The 23,492-nt window shown below is 43.1% G+C and overlaps 1 protein-coding gene across 1 annotated transcript in view; it reads right to left on the bottom strand.

Moving 5' to 3' along the window:
* The window catches only part of TMEM156 (transmembrane protein 156), a 199,499-nt gene that overhangs the window by 52,078 nt on the left and 123,929 nt on the right, over nucleotides 1–23,492 (bottom strand). Inside the window, exon 5 of the mRNA XM_078678334.1 lies at nucleotides 11,289–11,384. Coding sequence (XP_078534460.1) covers nucleotides 11,289–11,384 — 96 coding nt within the window. The remainder of the gene's footprint in view (nucleotides 1–11,288; nucleotides 11,385–23,492) is intronic.

The following is a 23,492-nucleotide window of genomic DNA, read 5'->3' as shown; positions in this document are numbered from 1 at the left end:
AGACACATTCTGCTAACTCATAAGCATAATGTATGCAGTGGGCGGGGCATGGAGAAATGAAACCTATCAGACCATCCTTTTAGCAGACTGTGGCTAACTTTATTAACTAAAAGGAGAGCCTTTACATCAAATTCTAAGGGCCAGGACACTATACTGATCAAAAATATCATCATCAATAAGCATTAGCCAGTGAATTTCATGAAGTTCAACAGCATTGGAAACAGGATGTAGTCTTGTTGGCCTTCTGGAAACTCGTATATTGCTGGCACACATGGAGCAACAAGGGGGAAGGCAATAAACACAGAGGCAGCAAGTCAGTAATACACCTATATTTCCTACAACCCAGTCGGGGAGTCAGGAAATCAGGCTGTTGAAAGAATTTCACCCTACCAATCAAAGTGTACCAGCCCACGCAGCTATTCACAGGTGTCAAGGGAAGTGCCAGTAACCTGTCCTTCTTATATGCAGCGGAAAGGAGTAACCCACAGACCCAGCAATCTGTCACCTTACACAGCATGGTCATGGTCACAGAAGTAGTGCAGCATGCTATAGGGCAGGAAATGCAGAGGCAACAAGTAAAAGAACAACCCCTGCCATACCTACTAGGACAATAATTATTCTCTGGGTGTGAGGCACCCTCCTTTTTGACTAATCTAAATACATCACACTTTAAGTCATGAGCAGGAATTAATGCAAATAAGATCAAACTGTCATCATCAAGGAAAACACCCTATTGAATCCAATACTGAGGGCTCACTTGCATTATCAGCTAGGACCTATATCTAACATCCTTGGAGTAAATATTTTATCAGGCTGAGAAATGTGTTTTACTAGACCACTCAAAGTATACTAACCCTCACAGCTACTTCCATAGGGCAAGAATACAAGCAACAATTTTCCACCCCTGTGTGTGTGTATGAAGGCAATGACCCACACACCCAATAATTGTTTTGCTGTTCTATGAATAACATGTGTCAGGTGCAACATTTGAATACTACATCATATTAATGAACTTCCCAGTGCTCCTCTTCGTGAGGATCTAGAGTACCAATGATATCATCAGGTGGCGTTGAAATACTCATGAAGGTATGTGTCAAGCAACAAGAAACTAATTCTCTAAAGAGAAATATGAAAGCAACAGTTAGGATACAAACAAACACAATATTAAATTTGTAGACCAAGAGAAGCAAAATGATCAGGGACATCTGGACAAGGAGCCGCAGGGGCTGCTCCTCCATGGGAATAGGAACATTCAAAACACAAATTTTCCTAGCTAAAATGTCCAAATTAAACTAAAGGAAACAATCTGCAACACAGCCAGCCAGAGGGGGGTCTTCTCCCTGTGTCCATCTGAGCCTCACAGGTAAGCTCGTATTATCCATCAAAAATTAAAAAATCATCTGCGTTGGAGCTGCACTTGCTAGCAACTCAAATGGAAAACAATCTTGGCCAATGATGCAAAGTCTTTCTTGCAGAATTTTAGCAACCACCAATCCAGGTAGTGCCCTCTACAAATTCTGTCCAGTGTCTCGCTCAGTACACCAGATATGAATCTAACAGATACTAAGAGCACTGTATCTGTACCCTAAGACTAAAGTCTCTCCCTATCTCCTACTTTTCTTCTCCTGGTGCACCGCTCTTCTGTCGAGGCCATAGATTGTATAAAGTGTGAGCAGGTACCTTAGCAGACAAAACTGTAGATTCCAAAACAGATGGGGAACAGGGAAACCTGAAGCATAACCACTGGAGAACTGGCACAGCCTTTTGCACAGACAGAACTGCCCCTCTCAAGTATTTCTGAGAAACGAACCACTGGGGAACTGGCGCAAAAGCGAAGAGTGAGTCCTCCATCTCGGTCAGGCCTGCCCTTTTCTTACCCAGGAATCACACACCTACAGCAGCTTCAGTGGTACCTTGGCTCCAAGCTAAACTTCCATTGGTATCTTCTGACGACGGGACTTGACTTGCACTTGAAGTTGAATCCGATGCTTGGGTCCCCTCTGGCTCGGGCTGTGTGACTCATTTCTATTGATGGACAGAACAAAGGTCTTTAGACAAGGCATATGAATAAAATTCAAATTCAAAGAAACCAAATGAGGTCTATTCTGTGCTTTCATATTTCTTTACCCATGTCAATTTGAAGGTGAACACATTGTACCTATCAATACATTTGTGCACTGACATTAGGTAATACATTACATATCTGACTTTTCGCTGTATTACCTGTAGATGGACGTTTGCATTTATTGAATTCTAAGAGAAGAGAGAAAAAAATAAAACAAAACAGACATGTTGTATTCCCCCATTTGCACTTGAGAAACAGCAAAAAGGGAAGTTCAAACCGCTCTTCCTATAGCGAGTACACAGCGTCTACTTTATGAACTTTCACTGTTGTGCAAAACTTCAAACACTTCTAATATTCTTTTTCTTTACTCAAAACAACTATATTTTTTTTCTCATGACCATGCTCACATATTACTAATTTCTACAAATCTTTCATTTCTAAAAATATTTGTGCTGAGGATCACACATCATCTTTTCACTTTTTTCACTATTTAGACCATGTAACATTTTATTTAGGGGAAAACCTGTTCACCAGCTCTAATAGGGAATATCAGCTGAACTTTACCGGCTAACTGATAAGAGACTTGTACACCTTTACTTAGTGCTGCACAATAATGGTGTTGTTACCTAGGAATGTGACACAAAAGTACCGACCTATTGTTCCCTTCAAAGGTCAAATAGGAAACACTAGTCAGGAGGCAACTCAAGACCTGGCTGTTCGAGCAGTAGCGGACCCCTTCCCCCCAAGCGCCTTGGGACCCTCCCGGTTGAGTAGCGCGCTAATTCTAAAACTCTCAGTTTACCCAACACTTGTAGAACAAAACTACCCACGTCTAATTCCCTTTTTAGATCAAAGCAGGACAGGAGGGAGCAATACACATGTTACCTAGTTCTAATTTATATGAGAGCTAGCGGGGAGCTAGCTCCAGCGGGAAGCTAGCCTCCTCCCCCATTTTTACAGAAGGAAATCTGAAACATATTTCACTTCGGTCAATACCATCAACCACTGGGTGTAGCCCTGAGCATAAACAAAATTCTAGGGGATACGTAGCACTTTTGAGAGGGCTAGAACATCTTTTAGCACATGTAGAAATGTCATTGCCATAAAATGATATGTGTGCCTATTAATATCAACGTATCTGAGGAAGAGTAGTAAGGAAATGGAACTGGAACTGGGACACAGCTGAAGTCCCCCATAACTAGGCACTATGCGACATTCATTAGGGAAATGGCGGCAAATGGAAAATCTATAAATGAACAAAGATTACTGAGGTAATGGTCAGGCTTGTGACACAACACCATGAGTACACCGTAGAACTCTCGTATTTTTCCCTCCATACCCCTTTTAACCAAATAGACAAACACTGCTGAAGTGTTGTCTGTGAAATTTAGGGACCAGAACAAATTCCCCATAGAGGAGCTTGTTCTAGTATCAATAATAGAATTATCAAAAAATACAATACAGAGACATACAAAGAATAAAAACAAGCATACCAAGGCAGCAGGTATACTTGCTGTGTTAAGCACAGATAGCATAGAAAATTCACTGTAACGCATGCAAATGAGCTGTGACACACAACACGATGCCATGCATTTCATGTACAGTGAGCCTGTGGCCCAAAACCCAGCATGCTGGCCTACATAATGTATCAAGCTTAAGATCGATCAGCATACCATCCACGCAGAACAGAGCAAGCAATGCACAATAAGCCAAAGAAAACATAAAACACAGAATAGCACAAAGGCCACAAAAAGAAAACACAATATTAGTTACTCAAAGGACTATTTTTTTTTCTCATGCATATACTCGCATCATGCGGTGTCAGTGCACACTTAATCTGTCTAGCACAAAGCTGCATCAATACTCACCGTAACACACAGATAAAAAATATTTCCCATTGCGCTGAAACGAAACAAATCAAAACACACACAAAAGAAACAACAACACAGAGAATATTGGACAAAAAGCAACCACTTAGTAAAAATATATTTCACAAATACTTACCGTAAAACCTATGCTTGGAGCACATTCACACCAGTTCACTGTTCACTTTCCATTCTGAAAACCCTGTCTGCTAACTTAGATAAGAACCTGTTCTAACCTCTTCAACCATCAGCCATGAATATAAAACATTTAGCAGCATTGAAAATCACATGACAATCTGGTAATGGCATTTAATGCAGCATCAAAAAGGGAAAAGATATACATTTACGTTCACTTCATTCACTTGTCATGAGCCAGGAATTTCCATATTTGCGTAAAAATGTTATTCTTGTTACTAAAATACCAAATATTTCTGCATAGTCATCTGTCGCTGTGTAAATGAGCCCTCTTATAACCAATGCCATTTCTTAACTTTAAACAAAAGGGCGCCATATTCTCACCTCCAGAACATACTAAATACTCCAGTGCACACTAGCAGACATTTGCACACTCAGCGGGTGGGGCATTGGACCCACTGCAATGGTGCCCCATGGGCAAACTGCATACAAATACTGTTACACACATATAGACATTACACACATATATACCTTCCCACCAGGCCGCTCCTATGAGCAACACAATCAATATTTTTACTTGCCCTCGCATCATCAGTACTCTCCACTGGTCTCCACTAGCAAAGACACTAATCAGTATGCCAATCAGGGACCCCCCAACTCAATTATTATTGAAATAGAAAAAATGTTATACTAGGACATTGTCCAACATTGAAACAAAAATCAACACCAAAAATGGACACAACAGACAACCAATAAATCTCTTTTTACTGTTTGCCATTAAACTGCACACAAATTAATCACTTACTGAATACCATCCAAACAATAGCAGTAACACTCACTAACATATTGAGTAAATACATTTTTCTCAAAACAATCCTTATTTTCTCAGGCTGGGCCATGTTAAAGTGCAATGTTCTATGTCCAAACGAAATGACCTGTTGAAAGTTATTCATAATTTTGTTCCTCATTCTAAATCACATGTGTTCTGAACAACTGCATTATACTTCAGTCTAAACCCTCATAATTATGCAGACTCGCTGTTGCTGGCTCCAGCTGTGTATCTCTGCTTTCTGTGCCAGGAGCAGAGTCTCCTAGCCCCCCCCATAATCTTCTGCCTGCACTCCTCTCTCGCTCTGTTGGTGCTTCTGCGAACCCATTGGAATGTGGTCATCACACAAGATCACATCTACTGTGCTGTGTTACCAGCATCTATATTTTCATTGTACATAATCTTCCCAGCTCTGCCCACACTCTCTCCCCTTCACTCAACCCTTCCAGAACCTAATAATATTCCCACACTGTTATTCTAAATTGTGGGCTGAAACACATTCATTCGACAAGTCATGTTTAAAACTAACTAAATAACTGCATTTCACTTTCACCGTCTGCTAAGAATTCTGGGCTGCTAGCCAGCCTTCCGCCTCCCCTGGCATTCACCACCAAGGTCAAATGTGCCTCGCGCTCGGGTCTGGCGCTGACAAAGCCAATAAGTCCTAACTCTTTCTAACATTCAATATTTAACACTATTTTGGCAAATACATTTCTCATTCTATTTTTTTTTTGTTTTTCACTTTACACTCTTCCCACATGCTATTAATATACATTCTAATTACTGGTAATCAAATCCCTTTTACTCCATCTTCTACTGTTCACAAATTGAGGGAATGGAAGAAACCAAATTCTTTTCCCATAGAGCACAGCCCTGCATGCACTTTTAAACTACACGAAAAACACACTGATAGTCAGGCACACCCATCTCAGATAGCTCACAAGGACCAGACAATCTAACTTATGCAACAAGACGCACTCACTTCATGCAAACAAACATTTACACAAACAAAAGGCGGCTCACAGACTGCTCTCAACCCAAACCAATTATAACAAAATAAAACATGTTACATGAAATACATACCCCATCCTCTTAATTACTGCTCACATTGGCTCACTGAGCCACTAAAAGCAACTTTAAGTGTACACATTTTGTCTTCTTTTAAAACTAAAATTTCCTCTTTCTGCCACAACCTTAGGAATCAAACATGATCTGACAGCAAGCAGTGCCTAGCAAACAATCTCTCTTGCAAGTGATCTATCTTAACTGCATCAGAAATATTAAACAAAATCAAGAGTCTTCTACAGGAGCGGGTTGGCTCTTGGCCAATCTGACATCAGTTGAACTGCAGCAACACCTAAAACATTGCAACCTAGTGAAACACGGTATCTTGCACACTCAATCAAACACCACCAAACTCACTCAATCAGATACCGCCAAAGAACCCACACATCTCCTGGCACAAAAGAACCAAACAACTATCTCCACACAACCACACACGCACACGCACTTCCTATGCATTGAGTCCCTGCCAAACACGTGTTACCATAATGGGACAAGGCCCGTCGACCAAGTCCTGGGGAACCTGGACCCTACCGCAGACCGAACAGTACACTAACTGTTCAAAGGTTGGAGGACACATCCGCCACCCGGGTGGCACTGCAGACCATTGCGCACTTTACCCCGGAAGATCTGGGACTCTTCCATCAAACCACTCACACTAGGGGTTTGGGTCCTTTCCCAGTATTTAACCGTGGTGAGCCACACTCCAGTCTCAGTACTACCCGGTCGGATGCTCTAAAACAGACATCCACCCAAAACCCTCATCACCAACAGTCTGTCAGAGCGCCACTAGCACTCTGAGTTCCCCGGAGCACACTAGCCCCAGGAGCACACCGGCTCCTCCAATCACCAGAGACACACCGGTCTCAGAGACACACCGGTCTCATGGAGCATCCCAGCTCCCTCAATCAACAGTCGGACCACTCACCTTCTGCTCGCAGAACCGACCTCCACCGTTCTCCACTACCGGCTGCTGGGACCAACACGGTCAGCTCCAAGGTTCCGCCTTCTGGACTCCGGCGTAGGATCATGGACCGGGACCTCTCGATCAGCAGGGTGGGGCAGCGCTGCGAGAACCAAGCTCGGCATCAAAGTGGGTACCCAGTCCCACCGTGCCGACCAGGGGGTCTCCGGCCTTCTGCTACCCGCTTACGGGTGAGAAAGGTCCTAATCGCGGAGTCCCTATTCGGGCTGCCATCTGATAAGCGTGGCTCAAATCCACCTGAGTGACTTACCTCACTCATCTATCATTCTCATATAATAAGCCAGCCAGGCAGTGGAGAAGAATAAACAAGTAATTTTATTAGGCCACAAACTCCCATATGAGAGGGCCCTGTCTGACCTCACTCTCTAAGAGTGTGGTGAGAGGACTGCCTCATATCATCACAGTAACACATTATAATACAAAAAGGCAGAGTAAAACACGCCCATACTGGAAAAGTACTGGACCCCGGAGAGGATAAACAATGGCCTCATACAAGAGGCATCTGCACCTGGAATTGCAACATTCTCTCTTCTGACTCCAAGGACACGGAGCCAGGCCTTAGCATCTCCAGCACATGAGAACAGAGTGATAAGGGGTTTCGCTAGTAGTTTCAGTCACAGTGAGCTGAGAGACAAAACTGCTGACATGTGGAATATTCCTATTCCTACGGGAGGGGGATGAGCAAGTGCAACTCGCACAGAAAGAGAAATGCTTCAAAAATGGTGGCACACAGGCCAAGCTAAGAAGACTGAAATAATGTCACACGCATAAATGAATATATCAGTAGTTAGACACATTCTGCTAACTCATAAGCATAATGTATGCAGTGGGCGGGGCATGGAGAAATGAAACCTATCAATTTAGAAATCCTAGAGGAAGTCACAGATAGCTGGTCCTGCTGAGGCCATACATGTTTGTCACATGTACAAAAGATTTTAAAGGAGCTACAGTTGATATCTTGGTGGGAAGCTCCTGGTAGTATTGCACAGGATACTTCAGATTTGTATCATGAATGCACACATAAAAATATGCTGGAAGCTAAAGCAGGAATCTCCAATGTGCAATTATTTCAATAACATCTATAGCCTCTCCTGTCCAGAATATCTAGACATACTATACCCTGAATTGAAGTGAACATTGTACTTAAAATTCCGGCTAGGTATCCTCCCGACCAGGGATTTCCTTATATGTATACATATACTTGATGGTAGATACAAATGCTGAGATTGTAGCATTGGTGGTCTGGACAATCTCGTGTACACAAATAGGCTAATAACATTTTTTTTAAAGCCTGGAGGATCGAGAGGATTCTGGGTCAGAGTAACACCTCCCAAGTTAAATCACTAGACATGACAAATTACTCCAACTGACCACGTAACGGTCAATCAAGATGCACTTAAATGGGTAGAAGTAAAGAATGAAGTTTGAGGATAGGTGTGTAACTTCACCATAAGGTGAGCAAGGAAGCAATTCCTTTTTGTTTAGTTACCCTCACACACCCTAGTGGTGTCATGCTTCATCATCGGGTCATCCCGACGCCTATAAGTCGGGGTGGGCTCGACCACAGTGTTGGGAGCTCTTTAGAGTAGTAGAAGACCAGGGGAACAATAAAGATAAAACACCTCAGACAGATCCCCAGTTTCCCTTTATTCTTGAGTCTGTAAGGGTTATTAGACAAATCTTAAACAGCGGGTCAATGGGAGTTTTATGGTCCTATGACCCTAGTGCCAACATGTTTCAGTCCATATGTGACCATAAAGGTCCAGGATTTTCTTCAGGGCAATGGTCGTCCTCCCTTGGGGAAAGAGAAAGGGGGACCCTATCCGGACAGATGAGTTATTTGTCATGCGTGGTTCTGTGCCACAAGCCAGGGACCGGAACCAAGCCCTTTCTCTGTCCCCCATGGAGGCCGACCATTGCCCTGAAGAAAGTCCTGGACCTTTATGGCCACATATGGACTGAAACATGTTGGCACTAGGGTCATAGGACCATAAAACTCCCATTGACCCGCTTTTTAAGATTTTTTTAATAACCCTTACAGATCCAAGAATAAAGGGAAACTGGGGATCTGTCTGAGATGTTTTATCTTTATTGTCCCCCTGGTCTTCTACTACTCCAAAGAGCTCCCAACACTGTGGTCGAGCCCACCCCAACTGATAGGCGACAGAGTGACCCAATGATGAAGCAAAATGTCTGGACAATCTAACACATTTTATGTGCTGTTTTGTAAAACATATGTAGCCACCTAGCAGAGGTGGTTTTCCCCCTTTTTAAATATTATGGGATCAGATGTGTTAAACCAGCAATGCGATATGTATTAAACCAGATGATATGAATGTGGTCACTTCGTAGCATCATATTTATGGGTTATGTGGCCCTGCCTGAGAGAGTTGCCCTCCACTCTAGGATTACGTTTAAGTAGGTAGTCTCTATGAACCTAGTTGTTTTCCATAATGGAACACACTGTTATTTTACTCATAAGTTGCACAATTTTGCACTATTTTTATGCACTGCCCTTTTACTCCCTAGGTGGGTTGACAGATTGTTTACATCTGAACAGAAGATAACTCCCATATATTTTTATAGTTGTTTCAATTGATAGTGATGCATATGTTCTTCTCTTATTTAGGATGTTGCCTCTGATGGTAATGCGCATCTTTTCCACTGCACTTGCACTTTACTGTAGCTGAAGAATTTAAAAATGCTCTTTTTCTTAGGTTGTATGCATTTAAAATGCAAATTTTTAGCATTTTACTGTACTTGTATTTTTATTTTTCCAATGAATGTATTGATGGATTGCTGTACTCACGTTTTTAATTAGTTGTTCTGATATTGCATGTTTTAAAAAATATTGTAAGGCTGTTATCTGAAACAATAAATAAATAAACTGATAGGTCTGATAGAACTACAGCAACCCTAGCAGTGTCGTATAAAAGTGGAGCCTAGAATAGAGTTGACGATGTTACTCTCCCGTATCCCTCCAATTTTCGACTACCTGGATTTGAACAATTTGATAAAGAAAGGGGCACTTGAAGTTTGAGACAATGGGCCTCTGAAGAGCTGGAGACATGTTTAATAAATCGAGGCCAAGGTACTTCGAATGGCTTAGCAAATATTTGGACTACCAGAGATACTGGGTATTAAACACCTCCATTAGGCTACTAGTCAGCTAGGTATTAACCTCCTTTGAAAGAAGGTTAATCATCAGTACATCTCCCGATATTTATAAACAGATAAGAGAAATATCCTTGGGCAGAGAAGATGGAAGTGGAGAGAGGCTGACCACTCCCAGTCAAGGAGTCTGAGGAGATTCATTACAGGGTACAGATGACTTCACAATGAACAACTACACAAGAGGTGATAATTAAAATAATGATATTAATGTCATAACCATGGTAAGCTGCAAATGTGGGATCAACATAGGTCGCTTTTATGTTGGAGAATTTGTGAAGGAATGGCCACCCTAGTGCCCATTCTGTGACAATGTTCCAAAATACAACCCTAGTTGACTGGAGTTCTTGATGATGGACATCATGTTCAGGACAATGACCCCTAGATACCCATCCTACATACTCCAGGAGGTAGCCAAAGCACAGACTTTAGCATTATATTCCAGAAGAGGAAAGCAAATGTTTTTGGCACTTTACACAGCACAAAAAGTTGTCCCAGAAGGAGTGCGGTCCTGACATTACAGAATGGATGTATATAGCATATAGCATAAACTGAAAAAGGAGAAAATATCTATGATGCTATAACAGCAAGGGGGCATATGACAAACTATGGGCTTATTTTGTTAAGTATTTGTCCCCAGAATTTATGACAAGATACCTGAGGTTTCTAAGAACACTGCCCACTAATAAGACAATTTTGATCAGACCGGCAGTCGGATGTCGCATTATAGTCAGCTTGGGGGCACTCTAAAAGTAAACTAGGATGCCTGAGCATGACACAAATAGGATTGCAAAGAGGTGGTGTTCAGAGGGGACTTTTGGGGGCTAGGGTATTTTGCTTTGTTTGTCTTTAACTGATTATCACCATTTGGTGATAATACCTGTCACTCACCGACCTATGTGGTAGTTGAGTGTATTTCGTAATTCAAATGCATTAACAGATTTGACCCTAAAATAAATTACATTATCGAAACAATTTTTTTTATCTAGCATGGTCAAAGTAAAATTATGACAGCGTACGAGGCTTAGAGAGTCTAAATAAATGGCATCGGAGCAAGAATGCTTTATATGTTTTTAACTACTTTCAGTTTCTTTATTGCAAAAACTACAAAAAACAACATTTCGTTTTATCTTATTTCATTGATTTTGTTCACCAAATTCACACTATGCAACCTACCTGAAAGGGCTTGAGGAGTTTTTGCACGTCTAATGTCGGTGGTGGGTCTGTGTTCACTTGCGCGGATCACAGCCAATTCTAATCTGTGTCCGTATCCTTGGTGATCAGAAGACAGTGGAAAAAGATGAAATAGGAACAATGTTACTTTCATCCAAAAGAATAAACCATTTTCATATGATGTTAATCACAAGATATTTTGATTGAGATGGGAATTAAGACTCATGGACTCTTGGTCAACCCTTCTGTGAGGATCACATAATTGAGCTCCTTATTTTGCTCATTTTAATAGGTATTACAAATGATTAAAAGGCGTCTGTGTAAGTGAATGATTTACTTCTTGCCTTTCATCACCATTATTACATCCATGCCAACGGCTACCACAGATTGCCACCATTAAAAAGAAGACTGTCTGGCACTTTTCTACTCTTTCCTAATGTCAGGGGTAGTTTGGTGCTATGCTAATAACGTCTATATTAATTGTAATCTTCAATCAAGAGCTACAAGATTACTAAGAAGATTTTCTAACCCTTTCTGGGTTTTGTTTCCTAGCTGGCACCCTTTCCTGACGCCATGTCACAGTGCAGGGTGGGCTGTGGCAGATGGGAGGAGTCGTCCTTTCCTTGGGCAAACAAGTAGGCCCAACAGAACTTCTTTATGGCCAGTGCTTTAACCCTGATAGATAGTATGTGTAGGATACTACAGTCTGTTTGCGTGATTTAACTTCAGATCTATGCTACATTTGGTTTTTCTCACTGGAGGACTGTGTACTTTTACTCTGCTAACCAGTAGTAAAGCCCCTGTCCTCCTCCTTATAAACAGGGTTGACTGAGCTAACCTTAATTGATATATTTAACTTGCATATAATTCCATAGTTCATGGTACAAAATGAATATAGTGCCTGGAAGAGGAGTGCCACTAGTGGACTGCAGCACCTATCGTGCCATCCACTATAGTGGCAGTGCAAACAAGGCTGCAAGCCTCCCAATGAATTCTGATTGTAGCAGTGTGAAAACTGGAATTCAACCTGTCAAAATAAACCCTTTTGACCAGTAAAAACCTGACTTTTAAATACTAATATGTCTCCCATATGTAGGCGTTCTAGCCCACAAGCACCAGACTGAATCTAAAGAACTTTTTCAGCAATTCCCTTGTATCGGTAGGTGGTGTCGTGCAGTACTGCGTCGGGTCTGTCCCAGCCCTGATGTGATCTTGGGACCTCTACTTAGCGGCCATCTCTGCGCACTGATACCAGTTCCTTTTGTTCCATGCCTTCCAGTGCGGATCCAGAGATCGCTCCCTTCAATTTGATCAGGCTTGAAAGACTTTTTTCTTCCAAATTTCAGCAGTGTGCAAAAGACATGCTCCCCTCCAACAATGAAGGGGTTCAAACCATGTAAAGATTACCACAAACAGATGCTGGTAATGGACCCGCAAGATATATGTCTCTGGTGTCTACGAACTTCATACAAATTGACTTTCTGTGATAAGTGTGCGAAGTTGAATCCGAAAGCCATTCAGGACTGTGTCTCCAAGTTATACATCACAGAACATCAACGAACGGCCAGGTCCTGCTCGAAGTCAAGGACAGTTATCGATGTCAAAGGTGATCCTGTGACTGTTCTCCTTTGACATCCAAGTCATCGGGTAAGTCAAAAAAGAAGACAAAGAATGCAAACATTGCTTCCTTTCATCTCGCCACTACCGCCAGGCAGAATCGTACAACACCCCAGGTATATCCAGGTCACAAGCCTGGTTATCGGTTTGACTCCTGCCCTTGTCTATCTGCAACCCACATTGCTGGGTGCATTGGTGACACCACAACAGACCAAGGAGTTCCAAGGCAGCATGTTGCGGACATTTTGTTCCATACCGGATCCCTCTGGAGCACCTGAGGGTAAAGGGTATGTGGTGGCATTCAGTCGGATCACCACCGGCAGATCCATTTCCAACTGTGCCCCTCGACCCCTTTGTAGGATTAGCCCCAACCTGGGGTTGGCACTAAGCCCTTTACCATCCACTAAGCCGAGATTGATGTATAACTCTGCATGTCCACGCTGGCACTGATGCCACAAGAAGTGGAGCCAACAATTCTTTTGGACTCAGAGAGGCGAATCTGCTATGATCTCCACCAAGGCCACGACTACCCCAGCCTCCAGCGTACTCCAAATCCAAAATGCCACCACAGCACTCTGACATATCTGATGCCAACGACAATGATCGTTAAGTCTATGAAGTTGAACATCTATTTTTAGACCTACAGGATGCCAGCAGACTTGATACCTACCTGGAGTCTGGCCTTCTTTTACTCATACCAGGACCTGCTACAGAAGAGTCTGCTTCCTTCTTCCTTCCTTCCTTCCTCCTTGCTAAGGAGAGCAGCAGGGGTCCTTGATTTGACACTTCCAACCACTAGGATCAAGATTAACATCCTCATTGACGTTCTACAGCCAGGACAGATGTCACAGGAGCCTCTCCAGCCATTCAGTAAGGTCCTTACTGACATACTGCTGAGCACCTGGCCAAAACGAGGATCTTTCCCACCGGTAAACAGCCAAAAGTCGAGGAGGGCGGTCGGAACCAATGTGTGCTTTGCTATCATGCTTGGATTGACTCAACTAGGTTTAAGAGTGATGTCCACCAGTCAGTAACGAATATGCCTTTCGATGGTGCACATCTCTTTGAAGAAAAGGAAAACTCAGCCTTGGAGCAACTGCCTGCTGCCTTGGGTTAGAATCGCCGGTACAGCAGATCCCCAAACAATTTAGCCCCTTTTGAGGCTTCAGAAAGGGTTTTCAGCTGAGGCAACATTAAACCTTGCCTCAGCAGCAAAAGGCCCCGGACCATGCCTCAACAGCAAAAGGCCCCCAAGCCTTTCAAGGCAGGGGATCCTGCCACCAGCGTCCATGCTCCCAGGGGGAAACCATCCACCCAAACCCCAACAGTTCCCATGCATCACTGCAAATCCACTTTAATTTACCCTACACAGTGCACACTTGCCCAGTAGGAGGAATTAACACCTTTTACTTCCACAGATGGCAGAGCATCACATCAGACCAGTGGCTGCTCCAGCTCATTCAGAACAGATACTTCCCACTCCCATTTTCTTTCCACCCCTCCCAACATACCTCCTATACCACAATGCCTCCTCGAGGACCACTTATCTATTCAGTAAGATTAAGTTTAGACTCTCTTGTACAAGTGAGACCTAGTGATGGTGCTGACATCAGACATCAGGACTAGTCCCTCCTCCACCCTATTTTGTCCTCCCACCTTGAACTTCTTCCTCAGGAAGGACACTTTCAAAATTCTATCCTGGACTAAGTTCTGTCTGCCCTGAACCAAGGAGACTGAATGGTAGTGTTGTACATGCAGAATGCTTATTTCCACATTCCCTTCCCACAGGCCAATAGACGCTACCTGTGGTTTCAGTGTTTCACAAGCACTTTCAGTTCTCGGTGCTCCCCTTCGGTCTTAACAGTGCCCCTCAGGTATTCACGAAAGTGATAGTGCTTGTCACAGCACATTTTCGGAGGTTGGTAATACCGTCTTCCTAGGTCTCGATTACTGGTTGGTGAAGATGGGCTGGCCAAGTCATGAACCACCTCCAGAAGCAGGCCAACCTGTTACCATTGTTGGGATTTTCCATCAAGGTGCTGAAATCACAACTGGATCCTTTACAGAAGCTCCCTTTCGTTGCAGACACTCTAAACACTGTGCTTTTCCAAGCCATTTACTCTGACTAAGCGAGTCTAGGATATTCAGGATATGAACCTGATGTTTCAACTTTCAACCTGGGTGAGAGTGGCTCTAAGGCTTCTTGACTTTCTTCATCCTGCTTTTGCACTATGCCAAGTGACACATGCAGGCTCTACTGGAGGATTTGAAGTCTCAGTGGACTCAGCATCAAGGAATCCTGTCAGATTGCATGCAGGTGTCACAGGAGACTGCAAAAGACCTGCAGTAATGGTTTTTAGACCGTTGTTAGACCGGTGACAGACCCCTCTCTCTTCTTCACCGAGAGCTAATAGTCATGATGGATGCCTCATTGCTGGGTTGGGGAGGTCATCTGGGAGATGTGGTGATTAGAAAACTCTGGTTTTCGGTTGAAGCCCATCTCTGCATCAACTTATTGAAAGTACAGGCAACATGGTTGGCACTGAAAGCATTTCTCCAATGTTTTCATAGGTAACATTACTGCCATGTAGTACTGCAACAAACAGGGTGGACTGGGATTGTGGGTCCTGTGCCAGGAGACTTTGCACCTTTGGAAGTGTCTGGATCATCAGGGCATCTCCCAGATCATTCATCAACAGCAGAATATTTAAATACCAGGGCAGACAAACTCAGCCATCATTGCTTAGCAAATCATGAATGGTGGCTGCACTCAGAGGTCGCACAGAGCATTTTCCAGCCTCAAATTGTTTGCCACTACAGAAACCACACAGTGTCCACGTTTCTGTACGTTGGAGTTCCAAAGGTAGTTAGACCTTTCCACCTCTGCTTCTCTTAATCAGGGTTCTGAAAAAAATTGGGAAATAAAAGGTCCATATCTTCCTAGTGGCTTCAGACTGGGTGAAGATAGTGTGGTTCCTAGATATTCTGAATATACCACAATCAAGAAATCCTTGGGTCTAAAAGATAATAAACACCTGTCAAAACAAACACCTAGCCACAAAGGAATATCCCTTTAAAAGTACAAATTTCCTCACCCACCAAAGGTGGCATGCTTCATCTTTGGGATTTTCCTTAGCCGTGATACCTATTCATGGCTCGGGTTACAACTACCTCTCTGAGAGGGAGGAGCTCAGGGATGTTTGTTTGTAGTGGAGGGTATGCTAAATACCACAGTGATGAGGTCAAGGTAATGAGGGTAGCATGGCAAATGGACGTGATAATAAAAATAGCTCCAAGGTACGCGATAGCCCTTTATTTATGCATCCCTGGGCCAGTACTAAAAATAGGGCACTCGCAGGCGAAACATCTTCCTGCGGTTAGTGTCAATATGTGGTCGATATGTTTCAGCCTAGTCACCTTCACATAGAGACATAGTGGCTTTCTTCAGGACCTACTTGTTAGTGCTGCTGCTGCTGCTTAGGGTGTATGAATCAAAACAAAAGTGAAACAGGTATCAAATATACAAAACCATCCAGTGATCTTGTGAGGTTGTACTAGATTGGTGGATTCACTGGTCGCACCTAGAGAAATGCATAAATAGGAGAAGATTAAATAATTGGAAAAGTTAGGTCAAGCATAAAACAGTTGCGCCCGCTTCAACCTGAGAATCTAAACAGTTAAAGGAAACAGACAGAAGAATCTCACAGTGCCATATCTATGTACCTTTCAAAGGGATATCGTTTTGTGGCTAGGTCTTTGTTTTGAAAGTTGTTTATTATCTTTTAGACCCAAAGGTTTCTTGATTGTAGTATATTCATAGGTGGAGGAGCTAACCCTTGCAGGTCTCTAATGCTCCTTGGACCCTCCCCCCTTTTTGTGATGAATGATTGTGAGCAGCTACGGCTGTAAATCCTTTTTCCCTTCTGAAAGAGACCTTGTCTCTACCCTCACCCAAGTTCTTCTAGGTACTTTCCCTCTTTTCTTCTTCCCTTTCGATCTGAATTGAGAGAACTAAGGCAGACTTTCAAGGCCTCGCATTTGATGAGGCTTTGGTCCAGACTATCCTGACAATACCACTGGACACTACACAGACTAGTTCAGTGGCACAATCTGATGACTGTGCTAAATTACTTCACTTAAAGAGATTATTTACTTGCACAAGCACAAATGGCCCCATCATGATGGAATATCTGTGGGGCAATTGTGTGCTGACTGGCTTGATTGTGACAAATGCCCCCAGACTTTTCCTTTAGGATAAAGCTTTAAAAAATGATTGGTCCCTGATTGCATGGAGATGCACCAGGGACTGGCTGATCCTCATCATCAGCAAGGCCAAACGAATCGCTGATGCAATTCTGGCTACGATCCAGATTCTAGAAACACACTTAAAACCCATAGATTCAGCTACCCTACATAAGAAACAGATGGACGAAACAAATAAGACCAACAAAGATTACAAAGAGTCCCTGTTATCTAATAAAATCAACAAATTTAAGAAAGGCCTAGCACGGTTTTCCCTCGAGAGGGTGCACCCCTATATCAGTGATAACTACAGCCCCCCGGAGTTTAACCAAAAGGGAAAGAAGCATGGCTCAAACTCCTCTTCCTCTGGTACGGACGGGTGGTCGAGCGACTCAACAGAAAGACCCCAAATGGAAGGGCAAAGGAAGGTGGCAGGGACAGCATTTCGGACCACCCCAACGACAATGGTGGCCCCTCCTCCACCCTTCTACAACCCGGCTTTTTTAGGACAAGGCGGTGGCAGGTCAAGAGTCAGGAGGAGACAGCACCAACAACAGGCACAGGTGCATTGAAGCCCCCTTCCATCTCCACGTCACACTGAGAGTATGACGAAGAGCAATCCCCAACCGGGGAAGAGCAGGGACACAGCTTTGTTGTAAATCTGAGAAGCTTGGTACTGTCCTCCTGTGAACAGAGAATGCTCAACAGGGGCCTTGGTTTCATTCCTACCTACAAGAAAATGAATTTCAAGTGTATCAAGAACTAGCATACTGTTCCCGCAAAGTTAGATTCCATTTCTTCTATGCAGAGAATGCTTTAACTTGCATTGAGACCGCTTTGACCAATGCTAATCTCAGCAGGAAGTCTACTTTTAACCCTCAGGCCCACACGATAACACCAAAGGTGGTAACTTTTGAAAAAAGAGGTACTTAACAAAGTGGAATCCAGCTTCAGAACCAAACGGAAACCTTTTTACAACCTGCCGAAAGAGGAACTCACTGCTTTGAACAACCTAAGTGATGATGCTACTATCATCATAAAACAACCAGAAAAGGGGAAGCAAGAGTAATGGACACTTCCACATACAGAGCCGAAAGTCTCAGGCAATTGGACAAGAGAGGCTTCTATCGCCCTCTTAAATGCGATCAAACCAAGAGATTATCTACTGCAACTAAAGCATGGTGGAAGAGGCCAAGGACAACAGCTGGATCCCTTCAAAAGAAGCTGACGTTCTCATCACTACTAATCCAGTTGTCCCTTATTTTTATAACCTTCCCAAAATCCACAAAACCCAGAAACCACCTTCGACAGACCAATCATCTCGGGTATTGGCTTTCTTTTAGAGCCCCTCTCCCAGTTTGTGGCTTTTTTCTTGCGGCCCCTCATCGCGAGATGCCTACATACCTCCAGGACACCAAGGATGTTCTTATACTTTTGACTGATGTGTCATTTAGGATCAAGACTGATTTCTTAGACAGTATTGAATCACTATATACCTGCATCCCCTAAGATGAGACTCTGACTACAACAGAGGCTCTACTTCGAGGGAAGGACCTTGATACGATTACCCCAGTTTCATTCACATGGGATGTGCACGCTGGCAATGAGATAAAACTCCTTTCGTTTTGAGGTCTGTCTGTACCTTCAAACATCCAGTACTTCCATAGGGAGTGCCTACGTCCTAAGTCTGGCAAATCTCTATAAGCATTCTTTTGAGACTGAGTGGGTGCTGGTACCTGACAATCCTTATTGCTCCCACATTATTGTGTGGAAGCGATACATTGATGACATCTTGGTTATCTGATGTGGTGAAGAAGACTCCATTAACAACTTCCACCAGTGGTTCCAGTGTTCTGAACCCCTACTTAAAATTAACTTTTGAATTTAGCAAAGAGCTTCTCCCGTTTTTGGATCTACTCTTCTTTCCGTCTGCAGGTGGTTTGGAGACAGAACTATACAAAAAAACGTATGACTCGCAATGCAATATTATCATATACAAGTTACCACCCGAGAAATCCCTTCGGGATAATTTCCCACTATGGCAGTTCCTGCACCTTCAGTGGAACTGCTCCCACATTCAGTATTACAGGGAATATGCAACTTTTCTTCCTGGACATCTACAGAACAGAGAGTATGCATCTCCGCTTAAATGGAGGGGGACGAAAAGGGTGCAGAATAACAACCAAGATGCTCTGTTGGAGATCATCCAACCCAAAGAGCCAACAGCAAGATTTATCCAGGTCAAGAAATTGATCTGTAAGAATTGGCCTATTCTCAACAAGGGAAAAAAATCGATCGAATGCCCACTATTTGCCTTTAAAAGAAGCAGTAACCTCAAGGACAAGCTAGTATGTACTATACCCAGGCCACCCAAAGTGGCGCAACAGGATACCTTCTGGGGGCTCCCAGCAGTAAAGGGACATTTTCCATGCGGCTCTTGAGGAGTGTGTGTATAAACTACACACACAAGTGAAATTCATATTCTCACTGACAAGCATTGGGAGTTAGGACAACACATCTATTGCAACAGCGACACATTGATATATCTGATCTCATGCATTGCAAACTGCTTTACATTGGAATGACAGCATGCAAGGTAAAGACTCGCATAATGGAACATATGAGCACTTTAAGACGCAGAAAACATGCTACAAAACCCACCAATCATTTCCTTGACAAGGGACATCAGGTGGAGGACCTGAGACGGACAGTGCTTGATAAACCTAGCATGCCCCCTCTCTCTCTGATGTCACTAGGTTTCTGTTTATTAGGAACAGAAGTGGGTGTACAGGCTATGTAGCAATAGAAATGGACTAAATGATGAGAGTCCTTGGGCCCCTGATATAAGACAGCTTACTTTAAGGACACATTAACTGATATTGGGTTGAAGGGCTGTGAATGGGGTTCACCCTGGGGTAGCCTCATATCATCATTGTTTTCCTCCCTAGTCTGTGGATACCCTACACGCCCCTCTATGTGTTATTTTTTTATTATTATTTGGCGCCCTATTTTTGGGACAACCTACAAACCATTTTATGTGCCAAAAAAAAGGTTTTATTTGGCCCCAGTTTTTTTCATACATTTAGGTCGATTGCACTAACATTCTAGATGTTTAGTGTGTTAAAATACCCTCCATGAATGTGACCACTGGAGGGTGCTTTCACTGCTTAGCCTGTCCATCCTTGCGTACATAAGAGCCTTCAACTGGGCCCGATCCAACATCCCTCTTTTAATTAAAGGACGCGCTCTACCTTTTGAATGTGCTCCACTTTTTCAATGTGCTTGGATACATCCATACTGATTCTACGACTACAAATCCCGAGTGATCGCTCGGGTCACGTGATCACACGTATGCAACACGGTCACGCTGAAACCGACCATCTCTACACACCCCGGTCCCGGCTTGAGGCACTGTAGGACCGATATTTATATGGCAGCCACCAGGCAGGACATTTCCTCCTCCCACTGTGGCATGAAAGACATCTAACTCTCCGCTACCAGGCACAATTTAAATGCCTATCATCCCTTTTGGCATACTCCCCATGTTGTTTTTGATGTGGGTCCCATTTATTCAAATACAGGCTTGCTATTTCACCATGGTTGTTTCAAATAGACACTCCTCGTATGTTTGAACACGGTGGCATCGTATTCCGAGGTCTGCATTTGATAATAACTTGGAAGTGTATCTGTGTGCTGGGGCATAGCTTTACATTTAGAAATCCCTTTGCCTGGCAGAATACACCGCCTGGCCCTTGGCAGAGGTCGGCGTTTTTGATAACTTTGCAATTGGTCTCTCCATTGTGAAAAAAATGTTTTGGTTAAGAAATCCTTCTTTTTAACCACATACACTCTCCTGCTTGGTCCCCTTTTAATACGAGAGCTCTATGTTATCAGGAGCATACATTGCATGTCTCTGGACCCTCTTCAGCTAGGCGCAAATAGGAATTCAGGATGTCCATCTGCTTTACTGAGATTGTTTGTACTTGCACTTTTTAAGTATGGCGCGCGCGGATTGAAAGAGCAGGCAGCTTTCCACCTCTTTCTCCCTGTTTTCTTTCTCTCAGGCAAAACAAGGATCCTTTTTGCGTACTAGGCCAACTTTTGGTTTGTGTGCTTAGATTGGGTCCATCTGTCTGTGCTAGTTTGCCTTGTTTTGCCTTGTTTTCTGTGTGGAATGCCTAGAAGACCATTGGGTGGTGTGTGTCTTTACAATGTCCCCCTTCCTATTGTAGGGCAGGGAGTCCCCCTGAGCTACATGCCAGGGCGAGGTGAGGTGGGTTCTCAGACATCAATGGGAAAGTCCTGCTTTTACAATCTTTTGTGCCAGCATTTGGCCTCCTGTCGTGTTTTACGTGTTTCTATTTAATGTACCAATGACTAACCTTATTAGATACATGGCAGATAATATGGCATGGTAAGATTCTTCCGCCTGTTGCCCTTAACTGTTTAGCTTCACAGGATGAAGCGAACGCAACTGTCTAATGCTTGACCTCGCTTTTCCAATTATTTAGGCTTCTCCTTTGTATGTATGCATTTCTCTAGGTACCACCAGTGAATCCACCAATCTATGACAACCTTACAGGATCACAAGAGGGTTTTGTGTATGTGATACCTTTTTTCACTTTTGATTCACACACAGACTGAGCAGCAGCACTAACAATTAGGTCCTGAAGAAAGCCGCTACACCTCCATGTGAGGGTGACTAGGCGGAAACATGTCCACCACATATTGACACTAACTGCGGGTGTATGTTTTTCCAGAAAGTGCCCTGTTTTTAATCCTGGCCCAGGGATTCATGAATAAAGGTTATGGCATACCTTAAAGCTAGTTTTATTATTACGTCCATTTGCTCTGCTACCCTCATTACCTTGAGCTCATCGCAGTGATATTTAGCATACCCTCCCCCACACCTCCCTGAGCACCTCCCTCTCATAGAGAGGTTGCAAACCGTGCCGTGACTAGGCATCACGGCACGAGGAGAATCCCAATGAGGAAGCATGCCACCATTGGTGGGTAAGGAAATTGGTCCTTTTAAAGGGATATCGCTTTGAAACTAGGTCTTTGTTTTGACAGTTATTTATTATCTTTTAGACCCAAAGGTATCTTGATTGTGGTATATTCATAGATCCGTAAGCTAACTCTTGCAGGTCTCTAAATCTCCTCGAGTCCACCCCACCCCTTTTTTGTGATCAATAACTGGACATTTTGGCCATGAGCATCTGTCCTCAGATCTGCTTGCCCCTTCGGAAAGACCTCCTGTTGCAGAAGCAAGGCAGGGTCCTGCACCCGAGCCTGCACCACCCCCATCTCCATGTGTCAAAACATAGTAGCAACATTTGATGCCATGTAATCTTCCTCCTGAAGTAGTAGGTGTTATCTTGGCAGTCAGATGTCCCTCCACTAAAACAGTTTATGCAGGATGCTGGGAGAAATTTGTTGTCTGATGTTCCTTCAGAAATAGCCAGCCTCTACAGGCAGAATTGTCTGACACACTGTTGGTTTGTCTTTCGCTAGCCCAGCAATGTCTTGCTGTGGCAACACTTAAAGATTATCTATTATTTCTTAAGTTTACTTGATAAATCATCTTTATTCATATCACTTTTTCTGATGTGTTTTTTGAAGGGGCTGACTCATATGTTCCCGCCAATGCCATTTGTGATGCCTCAGTGGGAATTTAATTTGGTCCTTACTGTATCTAATTACGCTGAGGACAGCAATCCTTTTTACGATTCCATAAGCTCACTGCAAGAGTGAATTACAGCCACTTTCTTCCCGAACAGGCGCGTTATATAACACTGTTTTGAACCTTTTTTTATATATAACTTTATTTTTATATTCCTGTACCAATAAAAAACAAAACTTAAAGATGGGAAAATAAATCAAAATCATCAATACAAAGGATACAATCAATAATGTGCATGGAGGTACAGCTGGACAATGGATATTGCTGAGGATTGCTCAAGAAAAAACATACATTCGCATCGACAGTGGCAGTCCAATAAGTACATAAGGCAAAACCTTCTAGAATTCCAATCTATTGTGAACATTTTTAATTTACAAAACGATTTTGTGCCTCTACTGCACTTCCATGTAAGTATTTGTTCTCTTGATTTAACTAAGTACTTACGAAATATGGCAAATAGGGTATATAATTAATGGAGAAATACCCAAAGCAGAGACAGATAGATCAGTTAAGGTCACATTTACTAAAGCTTTCACTCTCAGACACAAAATGGGCAAACCCCATTGATACATCTGGCCTTCAGTCTATCCATACCAAAAATATTGATTCCAGCTATATTACACACCTACTCCAATTATCAGTTGAATCACCCGCAGTACCTCCCA

Source organism: Lissotriton helveticus, chromosome 2_2 (genome assembly GCF_964261635.1).
Source record: "Lissotriton helveticus chromosome 2_2, aLisHel1.1, whole genome shotgun sequence".
In the NCBI taxonomy this organism is placed as follows: Eukaryota; Metazoa; Chordata; class Amphibia; order Caudata; family Salamandridae; genus Lissotriton; species Lissotriton helveticus.
Note: the sequence above shows the minus strand (reverse complement) of the source record. Positions and strands in the feature narration are given on the sequence as shown.